At 39.3% G+C, this 23746-nt stretch overlaps 1 protein-coding gene across 5 annotated transcripts in view; it reads left to right on the top strand.

Annotated features, from left to right (window-relative positions):
• Window positions 1–23746, top strand: part of Esr1 (estrogen receptor 1) — a 375741-nt gene that overhangs the window by 323302 nt on the left and 28693 nt on the right. For all 5 annotated transcript variants that reach the window (XM_078018886.1, XM_078018887.1, XM_078018884.1 and 2 more), the window contains one exon: window positions 8719–8852. In XM_078018886.1, coding sequence (XP_077875012.1) covers window positions 8719–8852 — 134 coding nt within the window. The remainder of the gene's footprint in view (window positions 1–8718; window positions 8853–23746) is intronic.

Raw genomic sequence — 23746 nt, 5'->3', positions numbered from 1 at the left:
ACATATCTATAAGAATAATTGTACATTTTTTTGTAGCTAAAAGTTGGAAATAGTATAGATACTAATCAACATGGGAGCATTCATATAACTATGACTACAGTGGACAACTGGGCTGGGCACCCTTTCCAAAAATGTGTTTATTCTCATGTGCTGATTTGAATAGATGCCCCCTATGGCAAGTGGGAAAAACTATTCTGCACTGATGTATGTAGCCTGTTCTCTCTCCCAGGTTTCAGATATATATCTTTAATTTATTTTACATCTTTAATCTTCTGCTTGTCATCTCTAGTTACACAGTTCTATGAATTTTTAAGTTCGATAATTTTTTAGGAGAGGTTGTTCTCATAAATTAAAGACCTCTGACTTTCCCTCTCTCTGCTCATTTCTCTATTTCTTTTATAGTGTTTCAGTTCATCCTGGCATATGATTTCAGAGGACCCTTTAGACCCTTTTTTGTCTGTCCAGCCACTAAGTGGGTCTGCTCTTCCTTTGAGGGGATTTTCTAACTCTCTCTTCTTGTTTACCGCTGTGGTGGCTCTTGCCCCAACCCACCCCCAAGGTCTCCTTCAGACTTCTCTCCTCCCTCCCTTCCTCTCCTTTGTGCACTGTTGCCAAATTAATCAGAACAAAGTGCTTATGGTACTTGATCCCGACACCCACTGATAAGCCCTCTTCTTCCCACCATCATCTTGTGACTCTTCTATTAACCACTCTTCTCGCTCTGACTAAGCCCCCTTTGCAAGTTTCTCTCCTTAGAAATAGCCAGCTCAGCCTGCTCCATGGCCCACCTCCACTTCTCCCACCTCGGGGCCTAGACCTTCCTTCCTCCTCACTCACCCTTCCCCTGGAGACCCATGTCAAATGCTACATCTTCTTTTGTGCTTTTACTAATCACACCATGGGAAATGATTCAAATCTCTAAAGCAAGGTGCTATCAAAGTACATTCCCCCCCCACTTTTTTTTTGCACTGGCACTTGAACCCAGATCTCATGAGTGCATGTTAAGCAAGTGCTTTACCACTGAGCTACATCCCCAGCCCTGGAATTCCATATCTTATCCCCCCCCAGTCATACAGTACCCATGTCTACAGAAGATAGGTGCACTTTTGCATCCCATGTGTTTCTGTGTGTTGAGAGTATGTTGGAACAGGGAGGAATTATCTCTAAAATTTTAATAACAGTTTATTTCTTATTCAAAACATTTTTTTCAGAGTAGGTATATCTCTTGCTAGGTGAACCTATCATTAAGGGACCCAGAATCTTTCTAGTCTGTACCTCTGCCCCTTACTAGGTCCTTGAAGGGCTCCTGATTCAAGTGGTCGGTGGAGGTCTGGGGAAGCACATCTGTTTCTTTACTACCTCATCTCAAAGGAGATGTCAGCAGTGTCTGCTTACTTTCCATTTCCCAGAGCCCAGTCATAGTCCACTCTTAACCAGTAATGGAGTCTTGGAAGTCTCTTCCAAGTGGGAATTCAAGAGAACAAGGAAAAGTGCTTTGGGGAACACGGCTGTCATCGTTGTTATCACAGCCTTCACTTCTGGTTGCCAAATATCTATTTGTCCCACACAAAGAACACACTTAGCACCACCCCAGGGAGAGGATCCCATCACATCTACCCATAGAGTCAGCTCAAAGATTTCTCAATGATGTGCTGTCCTCTCTGTCAAGGATGGATGTGGCTTTCCCTGGTTTGGCAGCCTCACCCACAAGATGTACCCGATACCCCGTGATCGAGCAAGGGCAAACCTACTGTGATCCAGACTTCTTTACAGAGAAATGGAAGAAGGGAAGACTCAGTGTCATGCTTTCATAGGAGCTATGACATTCTGGTGGCCAGACTCATGGTGGCTTCTACTCTCCTGAGCTGGAAAGTTCTTTAATTAGTCCCCAATTTTGCTCTTTGGGAGCAAAGTGCTCTAATTTCTCCCACCCTGATGGGAGGGTCTTTCGTTCCGTCATTCACTTACTGGGAGGTTTTTCTTCCCATTGATCCCCTGTGGTCGCATCTGAAGTGGGCAGTGGTGGGCTCTCCAGTGGTCATAGCACTTCCTGCCCACGGACCCTTGAGGCTTAAGGATCAGAGGCTTAGAACAATCAAAAGCTGTAATTTCTTTGGTAGGACACTTGTCTCCACAACCTAGGAGGCTTCAATTTACATGCCTCTTGTCAGTTCCAACCACTTGTAACCACTCCCAAAGTACTTTGCTAGAGACAGTTCTCAAATCCGATTATTCTTTATTATTGTTGTTTATGCTTTAGTTGACAAATTAAGATTTGTATATGTTTATGGTGTACGACATGATGTTTTGAAATATATACATATTCTAAACAAAAGGATTGCATCACATAAGCATCTTTTATTTGTGGTGAGATAAAATCCATTCTCTGGGCAATCGTGATGCATAGGATCAATGCATGCTATTAGCTGTAGTCACTATGTTGCCGAGAAGAACCCTTAAACTTAGGTCTCCTCTCAGTGATGGTTTGTATCCTTTGACCAACATCCCCCTTGCCTAACCCCCTTCCCTTCCCAGCCCCTGGTAACCATTCCACTTTCTGCTTCTGTGAGATGGACACTTTTTGATTCCACACATATGTGAGACCATATTGCATTTGTCTTTCTGTACTTCAGGTTCATCCATATCATTGAAGAATGAATTTTTTTTCTTTTTCAAGGTTAAGCAGTATTCCATTATATGTACATACCACATTTTCTACATCTGTTCGTCCACTGATAGACACTTAGGTGGATTCCACTTTTTTGCAATTAAGAATAATGTTTCAAGGACACAGGAGTGGAATATCTCTTCGACGTACTGATTATGTTTCCTTTGGACACGTTGCTAGATCACATGATAATCCTATTTTCAAAATTTTGAGGAACCTCTGTGCTATTTTCCATAATGGCTGCACCAATTACATTTCTACCAATAGGGTGCAAGGGCTCCATATTTCCTACATTCTCACCAACAAGTTTGATATTCTCATTGGCTTCTTAGTCTTTTGGCCTTTCCCTTATGATTTGTGTGTGACTCCTTTGAGGCTTTTTGAAGGATGTGCTTGGATGGGAGGTAATACCCTTTTGGAGTTATTCTTTTCCATGAGACTATGTTGTAGTCATCCTTTGATATCTTTAGGGGATTGGTTCCAGGACCCCTGAGGATACCCAGATCTGTGGAGACTCAAGTCCCATATATAAAATTAGCACATGAAATATATATATATATATACCCTTCCATGAATTTTAAATCATCTCTAGACTACGTATTATACCTAATGCATGGTAAGTGCTGTGTCAATTGTTGCTATACTTCATTTTTCAGGAAATGAGGACAAGGAAAAATGTTCTTGCTCAGTACTTGTTCAGTAGAGGTGCATCCACGGTAGGTCTAACCATAGAGTGTATGAAGCACCACAGGATGCAGAGTGCGTAGATATGGGAGTCTAGCTGTACTCTGTAAACTGAGGAGCCTTCCTGAGCCTTTCTTACCCGAGACCCTTTTCGGTTTCATCTCTTAATATTTTTTGGCCAGAAATAGTTGTTTTTTCCAAATCTGTAAGACCATCTACCTTTTTTTTTTTGTTGTTCCCTTCAGTTTCTGCTTGAGCTCACCTCTTTCTGAAAATGCCTTACTGATGGCAGCCACAGTACCCACTGCAGTCTGACTCGTTCTGCCCACTTCTCTGGGTACTTGGTCTGCCTTCCAAGTTTTTGCAGATGTTTTATGATGTTGTAGCAGGGTTCCCGAGCTTGCTGCAGTATCTATTTCCTTACTACCCAGCACTCAGGAAGTAAACATTTAAACATTTTTTTTAATAGCAGTATTTCCACTTCCGGCACCCATCCATCTCTCTCTCCTCCATGATCTAACTGCCATATCAGAATCATCATTCCCCAATGGCTTCTTTACTTTTTTAATTCAACTTACATTCCAATATGGGTGATTCTGTCTCTCCTTTCGTTCAGAAACAAGTAGTGAAATAAAGTCACAGATTCATGGTCACATGCTTCCTAAGTAGTGATATCAAGATTTGAACCCACATAGGCTCTGGGATACAGAGCCTAAATCACTTGTTAAAAACTGCATCTTTTAAGATATATTGCTTACAATTTGCCATTTTCAGTTCTTCTTTCTATGCTTCAGAGTGGTAGATGCCAACCTCATGATCCTATTAATATTTTTGAAGTCAAGTTCTTCCAATATGACTGATCTTACCACTGTTGATTTTATACAGTATCTTATTTGTAACTGTTTTCTAACCATATTGTGCTATTTTTTATTGAATGTCCTACGCTGATCTGGGTTTTCTTGGTTTCTATTTCTCTAATTCCTTACATACAAGAGAGGCTGATGGGTAACATTACAGTTTGTAAAGCATATTTTGAAGATATAAAAGATTTGATTATTAGACATCTCTATTTCCTTCCCACGGGGAAGAAGAGGAACTTGAAGCTTCTGAAAAACAGGATTTCACTTTTATAGAGAAGTATCCAAGACCTGCTCTGAGCTCTTTCAAGCCCTGTTCCTTCTCTCATTACTTAAGTGACAATGGGCCGCATTTGAAGAGGGTCAGTGGCAGAACAAGGTTCCCCACAAGGGGATTTCGAGGTGTTCTGCAAAGCTGCCTGATATAATCTGCGAAGGAGTTAGTCATGGCAGGCTGTCACGTCTCACAGTGGGAGTCATGGGCTGGTCGGCTTGGTAAACTGTGGCTTTTGATCTATGACTGGCGCTGTGATTCCTTTAAAATACATCTTGTTTTTTCCACACCCTGTGTGTTTCTCAGCCTCAGGAGCACCTCCATGGATTTACACTAATCTTGTCTTTCGGTAATGTTACCTCCAGATTTTCAGCACCGCCCTCCCCTTTTTGATGCTGTGGATACATTCACTTCCTCAAAAAACTGAGTTAAATGCTCTCATCTGATTTGCTCCTTGAAGTTGGTGCAGGATATTTTGACGGGGCTCTGACCTCAACCCACAGTGAGAGTTTCTTTGCACCAGACAGAAGACAAGTGCCTGTCTCAGAGTGCTTGTCTCAGACTCATGCACCAGAATGTGGAGCACCTATATTCACATGAAAGGAGACTCCAGGGACCTCCTCTCATGCCCTGTGATTGCGGCTCAATGCATGCCCTCTCCACATTCCTAAAGGGCATACACACACACTCAAGGGGAGAACTGAACTGAGAATTGGGGGTATGCCCCATCTCTGAGGACACAGTGGATAGCTTCTAATGAATACTGCAGTGTCAGCATTATGTCTGCAGATAATAATTGCTAGTGGGGATAAGCAGGATATTCAGAGAAAAGAGAGTGCAGAAAAATCCACCTTTGCTGGAAGAGTTAAGAACGATTCAGGCATTTTCCTTCATCAGAAAATTGTGGGAGACTGTTGAAGAAGGACGAGAAGAAAGGAAAATTGTTCAGACTCTACTTTCTCGGTTTCTGAACTGAACTTTTGCGCACAGCAGGTGAAGGCAGGCTTCCTCCCACACCAAGACTTCCTCCCTGCTGGTGTGCAGTCTGCTAAGTAAACAGAGACTTTATACTGAGAAAGGAACATTTCTCTATTTTGGCTATGAGTTGTTATTTTTAAAGCTTCATCTTCTAAACATTTTCCCTTATCCTTGTTGATTTTTTCACTGGAAAGAAAAATGTACCACATTTGCAAAATTCAGCTAGGTGACAAGGAAAACCCACTCCTAGGATGCCCTCTCCACTTAAGGCCAAGGGCCCCTTTGGCGAGAATACTATCTCATCCTCACTTTGAGCAGTATGGCTTTTAAAATTTCCCCTGTACGTCCAGATTTCCATGGTCAACATGAAATGCACACAGCACTCCTACTCTAGATTCTTCTCCTTTGACAGACCCTCATCTCTCTATTCATCAACATATACGTAACTAATACTTAAATATCATCCCTGCCAAATGCCACCTAGCATTCTAAGTATTTCACATTAAAATCACTTACTAAACTGTGTCGAACATGCCATGGCAAATGCTTCAATGTTTACACAGATGGAATTGGTGGAGACTGACATTAGATGCAGAGATTCTTTCTGGACCTTGTCTGTGGATGGCATCTCATGTCATTGCACCTATGCGCCCAATTTTCACCTCTTCATTTCAGATTCCCATTGTTTTCTTCTCTATGCCCTAATGTCGAGCACAAGACTGGTATAATAATAGAGCCTCATAATTTTGAATTAAAGAAAGGAAGACAAAGAAAATCTTTTTGTTAGGATTCTTCCTTCTAGTATGTAGGCAGTGTGGTTGGATAGGAAAGTTTAGAGTCCTAATTCTACTACTTGGACAGCAGGAAAAATAACACTCTGGAAATGAAAACCAAGAGTCCCTAGTGTATCTCAAGCCGGTGGTTTGTTCCCAAATGGTGTTGAGGACACCAACTTGCTACCTGAAAAAAGTGTTAAGCTGAATCCTATCTTAAGACTACACCAAAACAAATCCCACAAGAGGGTAGTTAGCACAGCTATGTGAATACACCAAAATCCACTGCATTGTATTCTTTCAATGGGTGAATTATATGAATACATTCCAGAAAATGAATACATTCCAGAAAATCAAAAATTTAAACATAAAAGCATAGAACGTTACTGAAAGGAAACATAAGATTTATGTGTTATTGGAATGGGGACTGACCTTATCCAGCAAGACATAGTATTCTAGAGCCATAAATGAGAAGTTTGACAAATCTGATCCTACAATAATTAAATCATTTTAGGAAGAAAATGCCAGAAACAAAATTAAAGGATGACAAACCATGGGAAAACCATATTAGAAATATGTATGACATAGCACTAATTACTATCATATATAAATATCTCTTAAGAATCAGATGGAGGGCTGGGGATGTGGCTCAAGCGGTAGTATGCTCGCCTGGCATGCATGCGGCCCGGGTTCGATCCTCAGCACCACATACAAACAAAGATGTTGTGTCCGCCGAAAATTAAAAAATAAATATTAAAACATTTTTTTCTCTCTCTCTCTCAAGGTGAAAATGACCAATAACCCAACTGATAAATGTGGGCAAATTACTACAGCAGGCAGTTCAGAGGAAAATCTCATGTCAACATATTTTTCTATGGAACTGGAGGTGTACCTTAGTGGTAGACCACATGTTTAGTATGCAAAGCTCTGGGTTCAATAGCCAGAATAAGGGGAAAAAATTATTCTACCAATAGCTTATTGGTACAAGCTCTTTGAAACCAATATTTTAACTATCATAAATAAAAATATATTATGTCCTTTGTTCTAGTGATTCTAACTCTAGGAATGTATTCTGTAGCTATCTATATGTGTCCAAGGGCATAAACACAGGATTGATATTTTGTGAAATGTTTGTAGCAGCACAATACTTAGAATCAAGCTAGATATCAACTAAAAAAAGAGGTGGATAAATAAATTAGTCATATACCACTTAAGAATGTTCTGGTCAACAATGGACCACATGTATAATGGTGTTCCCATAAGGTTATATTGCTTAGTGACATTGTGGCCATCTTAGTTTATCTAAACTCTATGATGATCACACAGTGACAGAATTGTCTAACAGCACATTTCTCAGAGTGTGTCCCCATCATTATGTGACAAATGATTGTATAGCATTCTGTTCAGTGATAACTGTTCAGTTGTTAAACTGGGTTAAGAAAGAACTCCAGGATCTATTAATCAAAGACAAAATGAAGTCCTGAATTATGTTTCTGCTCATGTTTAAATGTTATGTGTTTTACAAATGACTGAATATGCACAGACTCTTTTAACTTATTCCTGTGTTTTAAAATTTTCAAACATATCATGCCTTCAAATGAATGGATTCCTTCCATATATAGTATCACTCTTTATTTCTGAAACTACCCCACGGATAGGATATGGCCATGTGCATTTTTAAATATCACGTCTCATGACCTTTTGAATTTGCTTATTTAATAGTTGCAACCACGAAGGTGAAATCCTTGATGCCAAGTTTCTGTTGGAAGGGGAGAAGGCCTGAATTTCTTTTGAGGGTCTAGGGGAAGCTTCATCAGCTACACAGGCCTACTTTCCTGAATTCATTTCCTCTGTCCTCATCACCTACAGCCACCACTCTATGTTCTCTCCTGCTGCTCTCTTTCTGTGTAGGACTTTCTTCTAGTTATGCATTCACATACTTACTTGAGGAAATCCTACATTCTCTTAGGGTTAACTCAAATGTCACTTCCTAGGTACATTCTTCCCCACGGTCCTTTATAACACCAATGATCCAGCCCAGACTCATACCATAGTAAATTTCTTAGCACATTGGTATATTACTTGAAGGTCATGAGCATCTTGAGGGCAAACCCTCCCCTTTTATTCTCATAACTACTACAATATCTAGAATACAGTAACAGAACAATGAACTGTATTAGAAAAAAAAATTGCCTGAATCTTAATTATTTTCAATTACCATAGATTGAAGAACTCCACATTTAATGTCATAGATTTGGCAACTAAACACATCTTTTCTAGGAATTTGAAGTGAAGATGTTTATTGATGGAAAAATCTTTGCTCATCTTGCCTTCTGGAATTCAAATGAATGTCCATGTTCCATTAAGAGGATGGGCTGCAGGTTTTTATTACAGATTTGGAGTCGGTAGCTTTTTATAAATGTAATTTGGGGTTTTGCAGAAACTTTCCTGTCCTTTAATGCTTCTAAAAATTTGTTTTTGTAGGAATCAGGGTAAATGTGTAGAGGGCATGGTGGAGATCTTTGACATGTTGCTGGCTACGTCGACCCGGTTCCGTATGATGAATCTGCAGGGAGAGGAGTTTGTGTGCCTCAAATCTATCATTTTGCTTAATTCTGGTGAGTTGATGACATGTGAGAACTTAATACTGGATTGTTGGAAAAAATATCTGTTTGTACTTTTTAGCAAGATATGATCTACCCGCTCCAAGGTCATGATGTCATAAATGGAAAGACATTATGCATGTTTAAAAATAACCCATCATCATTGTGAGTTTCTTGGGAAGCTAGAACAATGTTAGTCAAATATTAAAAGTGAAAATGATAGCAGACAATCAAATGGCCTTTTGGTTGAAACATGCACATCCTTTCGCAGATGTAGGGATTTAAAAAAATTAAAAATGATGGATGTAGGTAATATATATTCATTGAGAGTTATGCATGTCAGAAGTAAGCAGACCAAGAGGCACTAATAAGAAGTTGTGATCTGTAGGCTGAGGTGATTGCAACTCAATGGTACAGTGTGTGCTTAGCATGTGCAAAGCTCTGGGTTCCAATCCCAGGAACACCAAGAAGAAAAATTATGACCATTTCCAACTCCAGGTAATAAAGACAGTTATTTGAGACAGATCATGTTTCTGGTTAAAATTGATTAAATTAGCTTAAATAAACCAGCTACTAAAACTGAGCATCATGGAATGCAGCAGCAAGAACATTTTTCACCTGCCCATGAAGTCTACTCTTGCTGTCCCGTCCTATTTATGCACTTGAGAAAGCTTAGCTGAGAGGGGCAACGGATCGGCTTTGCTTTTCTGTCTTTCTACAGTGAGGCTGGCCGCGGCATGGAGTCACCACAGGCCACCCAGATGGCAAGGGTGGCTCAGCCTGAATTAACACCCTTACTCCTCCCAGCCCCCTTCATGTGTGGGTCAAGAACAAGGTCTATAGCCTCAGGGACTGGAATCCCTCAATTGAGTGCCACCTGCTCAGTGGATACCTTGAGTGGGGACTGAACGCCCCCCCCAGCCCTACTTTGTGCCTCCTATGTCATTCTTATGGTGAAATCATAGTTATTTTGAAGCCTCAGGTCCAATTTAGTTCCTTCCATCATTACCTATCACAGTCTGTTTGATCAAATACAGCACTTCCTTGTCTTTCTGCATGTTCTTGTCTCTCCCTGAGGAATGCCAATCCCATCCCATCTCCCCAAACAATTTTCCACTTCTCTTGCCCCCCACCCAGTGCTAGCAACTCACTGCCTAATGATTGTCACAGTAATCATGCTCACTTATCAACTAAAAAATGGAAATCGGTACTATTACACGAGGCAAGGACTGCGTTACAGAGTGAAGTTCTCTGGAAAATACTGTGGTCTGTTCGGAGGAAGTGATTACCACCCCATTCAAGTTTCGGGTCTCACTCACAAGCATTGTGCCTATTCATTTGAGTCATTTGTCCTCTACATTGAAGGGTCCAGATCCCACAATGGCTCTTTATTGGATGAGAGTTCTGGGAGCAGTGCCACTCGGCTGCACCGTGCCAGGTCCTGAACCTGCTTCTCCTTTGGTGGAGGGCTGGCACACACACAGAGCTTTCATGTGGGAAATCTGCTAACTTCAGGGAAAGCGGGCCTAACAAGTGTTGGGACATATTTCCCTCTTTCACCAGGAAAGAGGCTGGGCGTGGTGGTGCACACCTGCAATCCCAACTCCTCCGGAGGCTGAGGCAGGAGGAGTACAAGTTTGAGACTAGCCCAGGCAACTCAGTCTATGGCTCAAAACAAAACATAAAAGGGCTAGGTGTCTATCTCAGAGGTAGAGTGCTTGCCTAGCGTGCGTGAGGCCCTACATTCTTCCCCAGCACTGAAAAATAAAACTCAAAATTCATAATCAGGGAAGGACACCCCAGACAGGAAGTGGCATTACTCAGAGTTGTAGAATCAACACCTGTGATTTGTCTACTCTTGGTAATGAAAAAATACCTCCTTCGGATCCAGATAGCCTTTTCCTGAATTTTGATTGTTTCTCTTCCTAGGACAGTGTGGGTTTTATTATTTTTTTAAACATTTGGTAAAAAAAAAAAGAAAAAAGAAAAAAAAGTCATGATATTACCACCAAAACATTAGATTCATAGACCAAGGATTTTTAAAACCCATGGAGAAAAACTTTCAGTTATAACCCAGGGAGAAAAACTTTCAGCCCTCACTGGAACATTTTGACTCAAAGACTGGCCCTAGAACCTCAATACTGAATTTTTTATGGCGGGATTTGGCCCTTTCCATCTGACTCCTTGTCATGCAAGGTAACCTTTTATACCCTGTCCTTGTTCCTTCCTTTCTTAGTATCCTCTGTGTGCTTGCTGGCTCTTGAAGGGCTGGAACACTGTTTTGGAAATTCGAGGCCCTGTAATGTTGATAGAGTTTACAGTTTTCTTTTTCATGAGATAACAGTGCAGCAGCTTGGCAGCTTGTCTTTTCCATCAAGGACGGTGCTGCTGGCTCAAGGGAGCAGGAACAGAGCAGAAAGTAGTCTCTCAACCCTGTCGCAAGTGAAACCACTCTTCTCAACACAAAAGTGAGCTGTTTTGGAAAAGCAGATCCACTGCTGTGCACAGCTCCTGATGTCTCATATTGTCCCCATCAAAGCAGAATCAAAAACAGCCTCTGAAACACAATGGTATGTTATTGGGAGCCTTTTTCTGAGTAAAGAAAGCAACCTGTCTTGGAAGAATACCACCACCAATGGTCCCCTGCCCCCCTCCCCCCGTGCACACACACAATGGAAGGGAAAGATTTTTCTAAAAACCTAACTAGTTCATGGTTTTGTTCAGGTAACATCTTACCTATCATGAGACAAATTACAAAGCTACTCCATTCCAGGAGCCTCTGACAGAAGCCACACTAGAAGTGTTCAGAAAACCTGAATTAGAAGATAGCTTCCTAGGCCTGGGCAGCAAATCCCCAGCATATGGAGGAGCCTAAGGTTTTGTGTCAAGGGCCTGTCAAAAGTCTGACAAGGCCGTGTTCACGTTGGCCCAGATTTTGGAGCAGAGGCACAAGGAGAATTGAGGGGTTACTGTGAGGACCTGCCAGGAACATCTTCCTGGAATTCTCTAAAGGCCAGAAATTCACAGCAGCTTGGGACAAGATATCCATCACGATTCTTGCCTCATTTAGAATAATTTATTGTTTTGCTTGCAAAAGACTGGAATCATATATCGGACAAGCACTGTTTTTCTGCACTGAAGGACAAAGGCGTTCCTGGTTAAACCAAAGATGCTGTAACAGAATCTGTACCAGCTTCAAGACTTCAGAGAACTAGCTGGGCTGAACTCAGGAAGAGGGTGAATAAGAACAGAGCACATGAGCTCAGGGCACAGCACTTAAAGAGCAGGAGTAGAGGAAGGTTGGGGTGTTGGAGCCGGGAGAGGAGACTGAGGAGGCAACCCTGTGCCTATCCACAGTCTTCCTTCCACCCCAGGTGACTTCCCATCTTCCCCAGGAGCGATCAGATATTTTGCATTCTTCTAGGCCTAGTTCAGATCCCTTCTTACTTGGGAAATCTTTCTAGTGCTCAGTTCAGAATGCATCTTCTTTCTCTAGTCTGTGTCAATACTGAAAAACTTACCATTTAATTAATCAATTTCATTTCTTTAATCAATAATTCCATTCACTTATTCAACAATCCAATGCTTAGTGAATCCCCACTGTGATCTTTGTGCCAAATATACCAAAATGAAATCACAGTTTTATGACTTTTCTTTTCTTTCAGCTTTTCATTTTAACCTAAGTTATTTTCTGGTTCTGTATGCATGTATTTCCTAATTCTTACATGAACTATTCATACCATTTTTGTATTCCTCATGGTCTTTAGACTGTCAACATATATTGCACCATTCAGTTGTTTAATAGATGCTTATTTGCTGAACATGGCCTGGAGAACCTTGAAAGTCTTTATTTTTTCCCCAGCATTTTCCTACCATTCTGAAATATATCATTCTTTTTTGGAGGATTATAGCTCCAGATAGTATCAAATTATTAAGAAGAAAAAGCAATGTCCCTATGCTGCTGCTGTGGGTAAGGAGGAAATGCTGTGGAAAATGTGTAAAGTAGTTCTTGGGACATAGTGTCCTCAGTTAGGAGTTACGTCCTCATTGCCCATGAGAACCTGGTCTACACGGAGTGGATTACTGTATTTTTGCAATGCAATGAAATATTGTAGTTGAAAGGCTTATGAAAGAAATGCAGGAACTTGGAGGTAAAGTAGTAGAGGCTGTGAGGGTTACCCTGAAGCTTTAAACAACTGTGCTAATTAATTATGTTTAGAAAAAGTTAGAGTGAGATTTATCTTAAGAGTAATAACTGATTGTGATTGAACTTTAGTGTTGAAAGCTTAATGAAGCTACGAGACTCAGTGCAGAATCACTGCAGCTCATTCACCAACCATCCTGTCTTCTCTTAACTTTCAGAATCCACACCCAGTCCAGAACTCCACCTTTTAAAAAAGCCTTTTTCATAACTTAGAAAAATCCATGTATCCAAGTTTTATATGCATATATCTATAATCTCTAATGAAAGTTTGCTTTGTTTGGTCTGAAATTCAATTTAATAATTATTTCCTCCCTTTTTGGAACACTTTTTGACCACAATTCTACATATTTATTCTGAAGAGCCTCATTCTCTTTGCTCCTTGGAGCCTGGAGAGCTGGTCAGACTCCTGATTCCAGCTCCTGGGTGTTCGTCTCTCTGTAGGGCCTTTTTCTTCTCCTGGCCCACAAACCAACTCCAGCCACCCGGAAGTCCTCTCCATGTGCTGCTGGTTCCCCAAAACACCATTAACGGGACATCTTGTCCTGGAAGGCCTTACCTGAACTGATCTTTGGACAATATTTCTCTTTCAATTGATGGAATAATGAGGGATGAGGGCCAAAGTCCACAGACTCTTAAAAACTCAAGGTGAAATGTAAGGGAAAACAGAATGCTAGAAAGGATTATGGCAGGATTTCTAAAGTGTGTACCCTAGTGAAGCAAGGGGGGAATGTTGAACAGGAGCAGATATAGTGGAGATAAGTTTAAAACTGTTAGGCTATTTTGGCTGTGTACCTGCCATCATGGTGTCCTGAAGTCAAGCAGGTGATGTTGAACTCATGGCATCCAAGTGCCTTTTCTGTCTTCATCAGTAGCCACACTCTGGTCAAGGAAGCATTTCTTTCACAATTTATTATTATTATTATACCAGGGATTGACCCCAGGGTTCTTAAACACTGAGCCATATCCCCAGCCCTGTTTTATATTTTATTTAGAGGCAGGGTTTCTCTGAGTAGCGTAGGGCCTCACTAACTTGCTGAAGTTAGCTTTGAACTCTCAATTCTCCTTTCTCAACCTCTCAAGCCACTGGAATTACAGGCATGAGCCATCTCACTCAGCTCTCTCTCACAATTAAATTTAACAAGTTCTATCACAAAGAATATTCCAGCTCTCCAGAGCTGGATTATTTGCACTTGTTCTGTGTTATTAGACAGTCACTCAGAGCATTTATGTTTTTAAGTTTAGAAGTAATACAGTAATTCAGAGGGTCCCTATATTTAGATGAAAAAACATTTTTTTTAAAACTTATTGACTGTAAACATTGAGGATCATTGATTCTCAACAATTAAAGGTTTCTGACAGGAAGAAGCTTGGAAATCACAAATGGGCACATTGCCAAGGATGCCCATTGTTGTTCCATTGAAAAAGGTTTGATTATATTATCTCTGTGTTCTCTGTCATGCCAAGCTTCCTCTCCAGGGAGCCTGCTTATTGTCATTATTTTGAGATGAATGGCACTTCACGGTTATTAAGTGGTTCATTGTCTCCTCTCTGGCTGACTGGATTGTGCAGGCAGCAACTCAACTTTTGGAGCCTTCACCTGTTAACAAATTCCAGTGTGGCTTTAAACAAGCCTCATGGCCACCTCCTGAAAATGTGACATTGCATGATCTTTGTCATCAGAGAGGACTGGAATTCAAAACAAGGGATGCCACCACTTACTTGAAGGGGTGATAATAGAGGCCCTATGATAAGTGGCTTCCCTGAAGCCAGTGTGTAAAACAGTCCCAAGTGACACTCACTAAATAGTTGGACAATTGAGAGCCTGGCCACACAGTTCATGTGGCATCTTGTACTTGCTCTCGGCACGTGGGGGATACACATGCATGCAAGAGTGTTTTATCCCAGGCCTCCAAATACAAATACCGTGGCTCTGGGCTCCATGAAATAAATTACTCTGCTTTTCTTAGCAGATAATAAGTGAATTCCTCCAGAAATTCTGAGGCAGGATTTCACTTCTCATTTGGAATGAAAAGCTCTCAGTCTCAGAAGAAGGATGCCCTTGAGATGGGGTGGGTTTTGTCCTTCAAAGTTCTCCTGGAGGGGTCTGAAAACTGGGAACCAACCAGGTGCCTATAGCCTAGGGAAATCAAAAGAGTGCTATGATTTGAATATGGTGTTGATACCGCTGGTAATTGGTGACGAGTCCAGCTTCCTCACATGTTGAAGTATAACATCAGAGAAGCAGGCTGAGGAAAGCATATAAAGCAGGGTTTATTTTAAAAGGGCTATTACAGACTTCTCCAGGGAAGGACAAGTAGGGCATAGGTGCTATCCTGGTATCCCAAGAAGTGAGGGTGTTCTGCCTGTTTTATATTCCCTAGACTTTCTTTGTTCTCCTGCTCTCTTCCCCCTTATCTCTGCCCTTCCTGCATACATGACTAGGCCCAGGAGATGCTCTGGTGGGATGGCCAAAAGGGAGAACAGATGGACAGAGGGAAAGGCCAAATGGAGCGATCCAGGCAGGAAGCAGCCCAGGACACATTAATTAACAACTTTTACAACTCCTTGTAGGCAGGGACAATTCTCGGGACAGGTTACCTTAGCAAATATCATTTTATAATGTGACAGGTTCCATGGAGCAAGGGCAGGTTATCTTGTTAAGCGTAGAGGAAGGGCTCTGAAGGCATTAACATCTCAATCCTTCAGGGGCAGTTTCCAACTTCCCAGACTCAAATTGTCCTCCCTTCTCTCATGGGACCCAATTTACCTATTTGCCCAATTTACTTCTCTTTAATTCTGGCATCATTCCCCCATCTAATTTTAGGAACTCCTTACTGTTGTAATGAAATGGGACTCTGACCTCTCTGGCTGCTTTGGAGCTGAGAGGAGGTGGTGTGGAGTGGGGCAAGCAGTTAGGAGTTACCTTTTAGAAATCGGGTTGGTTGAGAAGTCCATAGTAATAGTCTGGTTGTAAAGAACAGGTTGTAGGGTCACCTGGGGATGGGTGCTTCTATGAGGTAGAAACAAAAACATATGAATACATATGTAATGAGATTAATACATAATGAATGTTGCAGCATCTGGAACATGTCAATAAATATCATGAAGATGCTTTAGAAGTCAATAATCTCTCACCAGGAGGTGCAAGAGCTAAGAAGTTGTCCCTCTAACAAGGCCAGACAGGACAAGGCCTTCATTTAGAAATATAAATCTTTAACATTGCCAGAATTATCAGGAATGTAAACACAACACTTAACTTTTAATATCTCAGCTGTCCATCCTCATAAGATGTAGGTAAGCTATTTAATGTCAGCTGATTTTTGGAAAAGATGATTTTATTGGTATGATGACCTCTGTGTTTAGTAGAGGTCTCTTTATTTCTATTACTTAAGGCTAGATAATCATGCTAGCAAACACTGATTAAGCCTACCTGTGTAGGAGGTTAGGAAGAGCTCTAGGCCTTAAACTTACAAAAAAAATCCTAGCTTTGGCAGGTTCTCTTGATAGTTATCAGGCATTCCTGCCTGAAAGTCTCTCTTTTGTAGCCTCCAGTCTTATTTATTCTTAGGGGCTAACACAAGTGTTACATTCTTAATAACACAAATCTTAAGTTACATTTAACTATTGCTTTTTATTTATTTATTTGTTTGTTTGTTTATTAATGCCCAGGAGTGGTTGTGTTTTGGTTTTAACTATTTTTGCTAGATATTTAAGATCAAACTGGTCAAATTGATCTTATTCCTATCTGTTGTTAAAAGTCAGCAGAGTTCCTACAGGGGTCACTCATAGGGGAGCTTGAGAGCAGCTTCTTACCTTGGCTAGTGACATTTGCCCTAAGATGGGTTGAGGTCTCACTGACCATGTGGCTTCTCTTGGAAGCATCAGGGATGTCTCCCTTCTCCAATGACCCCCCCTCTTCATAGCAAGTGCACTGATTGGATTTTCCTTCTCCAGTGGTCTCATTAATCTCCCTGATGGAGAGACCATGTGTCCCAGAGTTGCGAAGCTCTTTAGAAAGTTCTCTGTTCCCTGGTTTAGGCTAACTGAGATGGCAAGAGCCAAATATTGGTTTTCTTGGTCCTTTTAATTTAACTTTAATTTTTAAGTCTTGATTTTAAATATCTAGCAAGCCAGTTTCATTAGTCTTAAAATGAGAGTATTTGGCTTTAACTTTAACGTTTATAACTTCACAGTCATTTACCCCTTTTATTTAATTGGGGTCTGCATTATCCTGTGGGTGACGGTTTATTATCTTAAATTAACCCAGGTTGTGTGATCTTGAAACAGTACCTCTGCAAAGCATTAATAGGTAATAATTATAGAGATTACAAGGAAAATACAAAATGGAATTAACAAGAGTAAAAAACAATTAATTTGTGTAACAGTTATCTTGAATTCTGGCTTATTTATTCATTATATCCTGTTTGAGATCACAATAATCTTTATATCAAAAAATCAATCTTTTGAACACAATTTGAAATGAACCGAAGTCTGGCCTAATTTGGAAACATTCGAACATGCAGTAAGGTTGGAGGCAGAGCCTTATCTCAGGTAAGGCAGGGCTCCTCAAAAATCTAGTTCTAGTTCTGAAGCTGATCTTTGCCTCTTTCTTAAATATCTTTACAAATGTTACATATTATTTCTTGCGTCTATATGAATGTTAGCTAATATAATATGATATTACATGTAAAAAATGAATTAAAGAAAGGCTAAGAGAACTTTTAACCTTCTTTTTGTGGAAGAAGTGGCAAAATCGTTTTATATTTTACAATATTAACCTTTGAATAGATCAGGCTTTCTTTATCTTTTAAAAATACATTTAAATTTTATCCCAGTGTAAAAAGTAACATAAAATTTTATGTATGTGTGTACACACATACACATATATGTAATTAAAATGGTTCTTTTGTATACAGCATTATGCCGGTCGGGACTTAAATTTTAGTGTGTGTGTGTGTGTGTGTGTGTGTGTGTGTGTGTATATATCTTATTGATAACAGATCTAGTTATAGAACATGATATAAATAAATCCCCAATAAAATTTGTTATCCTTTTAAGTCTAAAATTAAAATTACCAGACAACTTTAGTTCAGAGAACACAAGCTTGATAAAAATGTTATTTTAAACCTTCTACCTTAAAGACATGTATACCTGCAATATAGGAATACATTTAATATACAAAGAAGAGTAATGCACCACCATTACATTGATATTTTTATATTAATCGAGTTTAGCTCTTAAATAAAAATCTAGAGTCTGTAATATAATACTCCAAAATAACCATTGTTGTTTAATCACAGTTGTATAAACTTTAATTCCTTCAAGACTAGTTGTTCTAAAGAATAAAACTTAACAGAAACAACATTAGTAAATTAATATTTTAAGAAATCCTTGCCATTTTAGCACATAGATTAAACTTTATACATCATATATATATAAAATATATATATGATAAAACATATATATATAAAACCAACTTAGTTACACACAAACTTGTTGAAATTTGCCCTTTCCTTACACAGACATTCTTATCACTTACTTAGACCCTCATGTTGTTTATTTCATCACACAAAGACTTTCTTACCCAGAAGCATTTTCTTTTTCCTTTTATTAAGTAAATTTTTATATCTAGAACCTTCTAATTTCTCTTTCCTATCCATTGATCCTTCTTTTTATTTACATTCTGAAACAACCCTTGTTAATTTCTGAATTTAGATAAATTACTCCATTTTACTAAGATGAGATATTTTATATATATTAAAGTTATAGTATTTAATTGAAGTGTAGTTGAACCTTTTGAGGTCCTTTGTATATAGGATTATACCTGTTGGGACTTAACTTTTAGTAACCTTGTCTTTAGTTATGACACAAAGTAATTAAAAACCCTCTATTTTCCAATCAAAACACCAATAATGTTTAAGTATGTTTTCTTATGGAACTTAGAGAGTTAAGATTACTTGATGTTATATTTAACAATTAGCATTTTAACTTTGTAAATTAATCAGATGTCTCTAAGAAACACATTTATGAGTAATCCTTTACATATCAAATTTATTTATCTCATTGTAAAAACCAAGATATCAGACAAGTGTATTGAACAGTATTTGCCATCTCTTCCTGGTTGAAGAAAAGTCCTAGAAACAATAGATGTTAGACATTTTATAGACATTGACATTTTATTAATTCTTTGACCACCTAGAGAGACTTGTGAGTTAAATAATTTTAAAGACATTTTACCTTTATTTGTTTACCCAATTTAAATTGACCCTTTTTAAATCACATGAATTAAAGGTATTTGAATTCATTTTTTAATTTTGATTTGTGAGTGCTCATTATCTATATATCAATTTTAATATCATATACATGATACTCTCATACATAGACAACATGATACACCACTGTGCACACATACAAAAGCAAAGACCTTGTAGCTTTTTGTAGGTGAATCTTCATTGCAATGTTTCAGATGTTTCAAAGGACTCTGTAGTTGAATAAAAAATAGAAGTGATCACAAAAACATTAACCTAGGTGTGTAGGATCAAAATCATGAGCTCAAAAACATATAGAATCTAAGAACAAAACAGGAGTCCTAGAAAAAAAATGACATGGCTGTTAATTATTTTAGTAAAGCATTATATAATTTTGGCTCAGGCTAGCATGAGTTCAGGCAAAAGACACTTCTTTTTCACCCTTGGGTTTTAGACTGGTCTCCTACTGAGCCTGCAAGCTTCTTCCATTTTACATTTCAATGTAAGCCCTTCCAGGAGACCTGGAAGGAGATGAGAGAAATTGCTGTTCTGAGCAGAAACCTCATGTTTAGGCATTTTAACCAATTTTTTTTTCCTAGTTGGTAATCTGACAGGTTTGGACATGGAAAATCATGATACCTTTGTATATACAGTATGTTCACGCCAATTCATGTCTTTATACATGTATTTTTTTTGCATTACAATTCTTATTACACATATATACCACAATTTTTCATATCTCTGTTTGTATAAAAAGTAGGTTGACACCCAATTCCTGTCTTCATACATGTACTTTGGATAATGAAGTCCATCACATTCCACCATCCTTGCTAATCCCCTGCCTCCTCTCTTTCCCTCCCACCTCCTCTTCCTTTATATACAAAGATATGAAAAATTGTGCTCTATATGTGTAATAAGAATTATAATGCATTCCGCTGACATATATTTTAAAAAATAAAATCAATTAAATAAAAAAGGGGGGGGTAGGGATGTAACATGTATTTCAGTGGTCAAGGACTCTTGGATTCAATCCTCAGTAACAAAAAAAAATGGGAAAAAATAAAATAGAGAAGGTTTATTTTGGGAAAAAAAAAAGAAAAAGAATATTATGATACCTTATTTCCATTACTTTTGAGGATGAACCTACTATGTTAAGCTCCTTACTGAGCTATACCATTGGCTGTTGAGCAAGTCCATTCTTTTGTGTGATCACTCCCAGGGCTATTTCTTCTCTCAGTGACAAACAGGTTAAATTTTATCCAAAGTACATGTATGAAGACACAAACTGGTGTGAATATACTTTGTAAACAACCAGAGATATGAAAAAATGTGCTCTATGTGTGTAATAAGAATTGTAATGCATTCCACTGTCATATATAAATTTTTAAAAATTAATTTAAAAATTATTTTCTTCAGTAGGTAAACTGAGGACTGAGAATAGGGGCTTAGAGTAAGTCCCCTTTTTAATGCCTTAAAGGTTTTAATATGATCTGGTTCCCACATCAGGGTATTTGCTCTTTAGTGTAGGGTTTCTTTAAAGAGGCTGTAAAGAGGCTTAGCTAATTGCCCGTAACCAGGAATTCAAAGCAGGCAGTATTCAATTATCTTAAGAAGGCTCTGAGTTGCCTTACTGTTTCAGGTAGAGGATATTGTCCTGTGAGGATTATTTTCCTGTCCTAGCTTGCCTGTTCCTTAAACGGCTTGATCCTAAGTATTGAACCTGTTGTTGGCATAATTGAGCTTTGTTTCTTTTTTCTTTTTTTTTTATTTTTTAGATTTTATAACCCTTATCAGCTAATGTAGTGTCCTTTTGATTTTTTTCCTGAGTGGTGGCACATTTAAAAAAAAAGGATGTCAGCTACATATTGGAGAACAATTACAGATGTTTTATCTCTGAATTTCGATAAGTACTTAGCTAGAGTTAATCCAAACAGTTGAGAGCTATCTTTAAATCCTTGATGCAACACTGTCTAGGTTAATTGAGAGTCACTATTTGGTTCCTCAAAGGCTAACAGATATTGTGGTTGAGAGTCTAGGGGTATACAGAAAATGGCATTTTTTAAATCTAACACAGTAATCCAAGCAGCAGCAGCTAGAATCTCAGATAACAGAGTATATGGATTAGGAACTATAGGGTGGAGGGGAATGACTTCTTCATTAATTATTCTGCACTAGGCCCCATTCCCCATTTGGCTTTTGAACACCCAAAATAGGTGTGTTACATCAGCTGCTATAGGGCATTATATATTTCTGCAATTAAGGATCTGAATGATCTTTAATAAAAAACAAACAACAAAAAAAAACAAACTTTTTTTTTGTCTTTATGCTCCATTTCTTTTTTCCTTTCTGATCTCTATTATAAAAAAAAAATTACAAGCTTGAGGATATCATCTAAGGATCGATCAGAGCCATATGCTAATTTTTGTAATTTCTCCAAATTTCTGGGAGCAACTGAATGATAAATTTATCCTCTTAAAAGTAAGTGGACCTCTATGGATTCAGGATCCAGGGTGTTTTTTTTTTTTTTTGTCTCCCTTTATCTTTTCATGAAAATAGCAGGACTTTCCTGAGGGCTTTATGTAATAATTTCCCAGGCATCCGCTCATCATTTGGATCCCAGTTAGGATCATTTCTGGGAACTGCCTGTGCTCTAGATGATAATTAGGTTTGTTCCTAGTTTGTACTGCTGGGGCTTGGGCAAGATGTAGGTCACCCCCAAATTGTTCAGCTGCTTTTAGGGTGGCTTCCTTCTTAAAGTTTGGTTAAGAAATAGCATAATATCTTTCCAGGTGAGATCAGACACCTGGCATAAGTTCTGAAACATCTCAATATATTTATCTGGATCCTTTGAAAATCTCCCTAATTTTATTCTTATCTGTTTTAAATTGAGGGGGTTCCCTTGATTTTTCTCCCTTAGTAGGTAATTCCTTAAGGCTCTCTCCTCTAATGGCAGATGTTATTGAGGGCAGGCCTGGCAACATAAGAAAATGAGGCACTTTTCCTGATCATCTGTGATTTCCCAGTACGCAGGCTAGTGATGAACCTGCACACTGTCGAGAGTGAAGCTATTATCTTAACACTTGCCATGGCTCCCTAAGCTTAAACTTCAATATGGCCCAGAAAACCCACCTCTCATCACCTAGCTTTGCCAAAGTTATTTCTGGCCTCCTTTGGCGAAGTGCTAGGGTCCCAGTTTGCCCTATGCCAGAGACCCTTGGAGGATTCAAACTTAAGGGAATTACTGCTTTTCTCCCTGACACTATAAAACTCCTGATTATGAAAAAAAAAAAAACCTGAAAAAAAGAAGGAAATTGTACATTTCTTTGCCTATTTTTGCCTATTTTTTTGCCCTGTAGACTAAAGGACTCGCTGGAGAGTAAGGGAACATCTACTGGTTGTTAGATGCATAATGCCCTTTCCCCAGAGTTTATTGGAGGGAGTGGTTTAAAATAGAATGCCTCCCTCCTGCAGTTTTTTTTTTTTAACATATTGAACACTTTTGAGCAGAGGAACAGTTACAGGGAGATTTTAACTGGCTAGTGAAGGCTAAGTATGCAAACAAAGGGAACATGGATGTTTTCTTACTAACAGTTTTCAGCTTGGTCTGAATTGATAGTGTCTGATCAGGGAAAGAAAGCACCCTGGAGGGGTGGTATTGGGAGAGGGGTACAGAGAGTGTTGTATGGGCCACATGGAGGCTAGTTGTAACAGACCCTTTACCTCAGTGCAACTTATGGACCTGTCATCCTAGATATTCCTTAGGGCAGTGGGGAGTGGAATCTGGAGAAGGAACCTTTGGAATTTACCCAAAAGTGGTCTGGGCCAGAATTCCTCAGTAGTTCCAAGCTCCTTCATCTGCCTCCAGGTATCTGAGGTTTAGCAGGACTAGAGACACTGTGCACTTATGCCCATTGCTCTCCAGGCCTGGATAGAAAAGTAGGAAGTGGCTTCAGTCTGCACAGAACAAGTGATTGGGAGCTGCCTAGGCCAGTAAATCTTTCCCCAAGTCCTGAAGAATGGTGGTTGCACTAACTGCATATAAGTAGCCGACAGGTGCCCCCATTATCATTCTCCACAAAGAAAAAGACAGAAAGATGCACCTCAAACAGATGTGGGGTGCATGAAGAGGGGCTTACTTTGGTGTACATCTCGGTGGGGCCTCCAAATATGATACAGGCCAATTATTGCTGAGTCCTGCTTCCAAATATACTGAAGTATAACATTAGAGAAGCATGCTGAGGAAAGCATATAAAGCAGGGTTTATTTTAAAGGGGATAATACAGGCTTCTCCAGGGAGGGACAAGGGGGCCATAGCTGCTATCCTGGTATCCCCAGAAATGAGAGTGTTCTGCCTGTTTTATGTATCCTAGACTTTCTTTGTTCTCCTGCTCTCTTCCCCTTTCTCTCTCCTTTCTGCATATGTGATAAGGCCCAGGAGATGCTGTGGTGGGATGGCC

Source organism: Ictidomys tridecemlineatus, chromosome 8 (assembly GCF_052094955.1).
Source record: "Ictidomys tridecemlineatus isolate mIctTri1 chromosome 8, mIctTri1.hap1, whole genome shotgun sequence".
NCBI lineage: Eukaryota > Metazoa > Chordata > Mammalia > Rodentia > Sciuridae > Ictidomys > Ictidomys tridecemlineatus.
The sequence above is the reverse complement of the archived record's forward strand: the minus strand, read 5'-3'. Positions and strand labels throughout refer to the sequence as shown.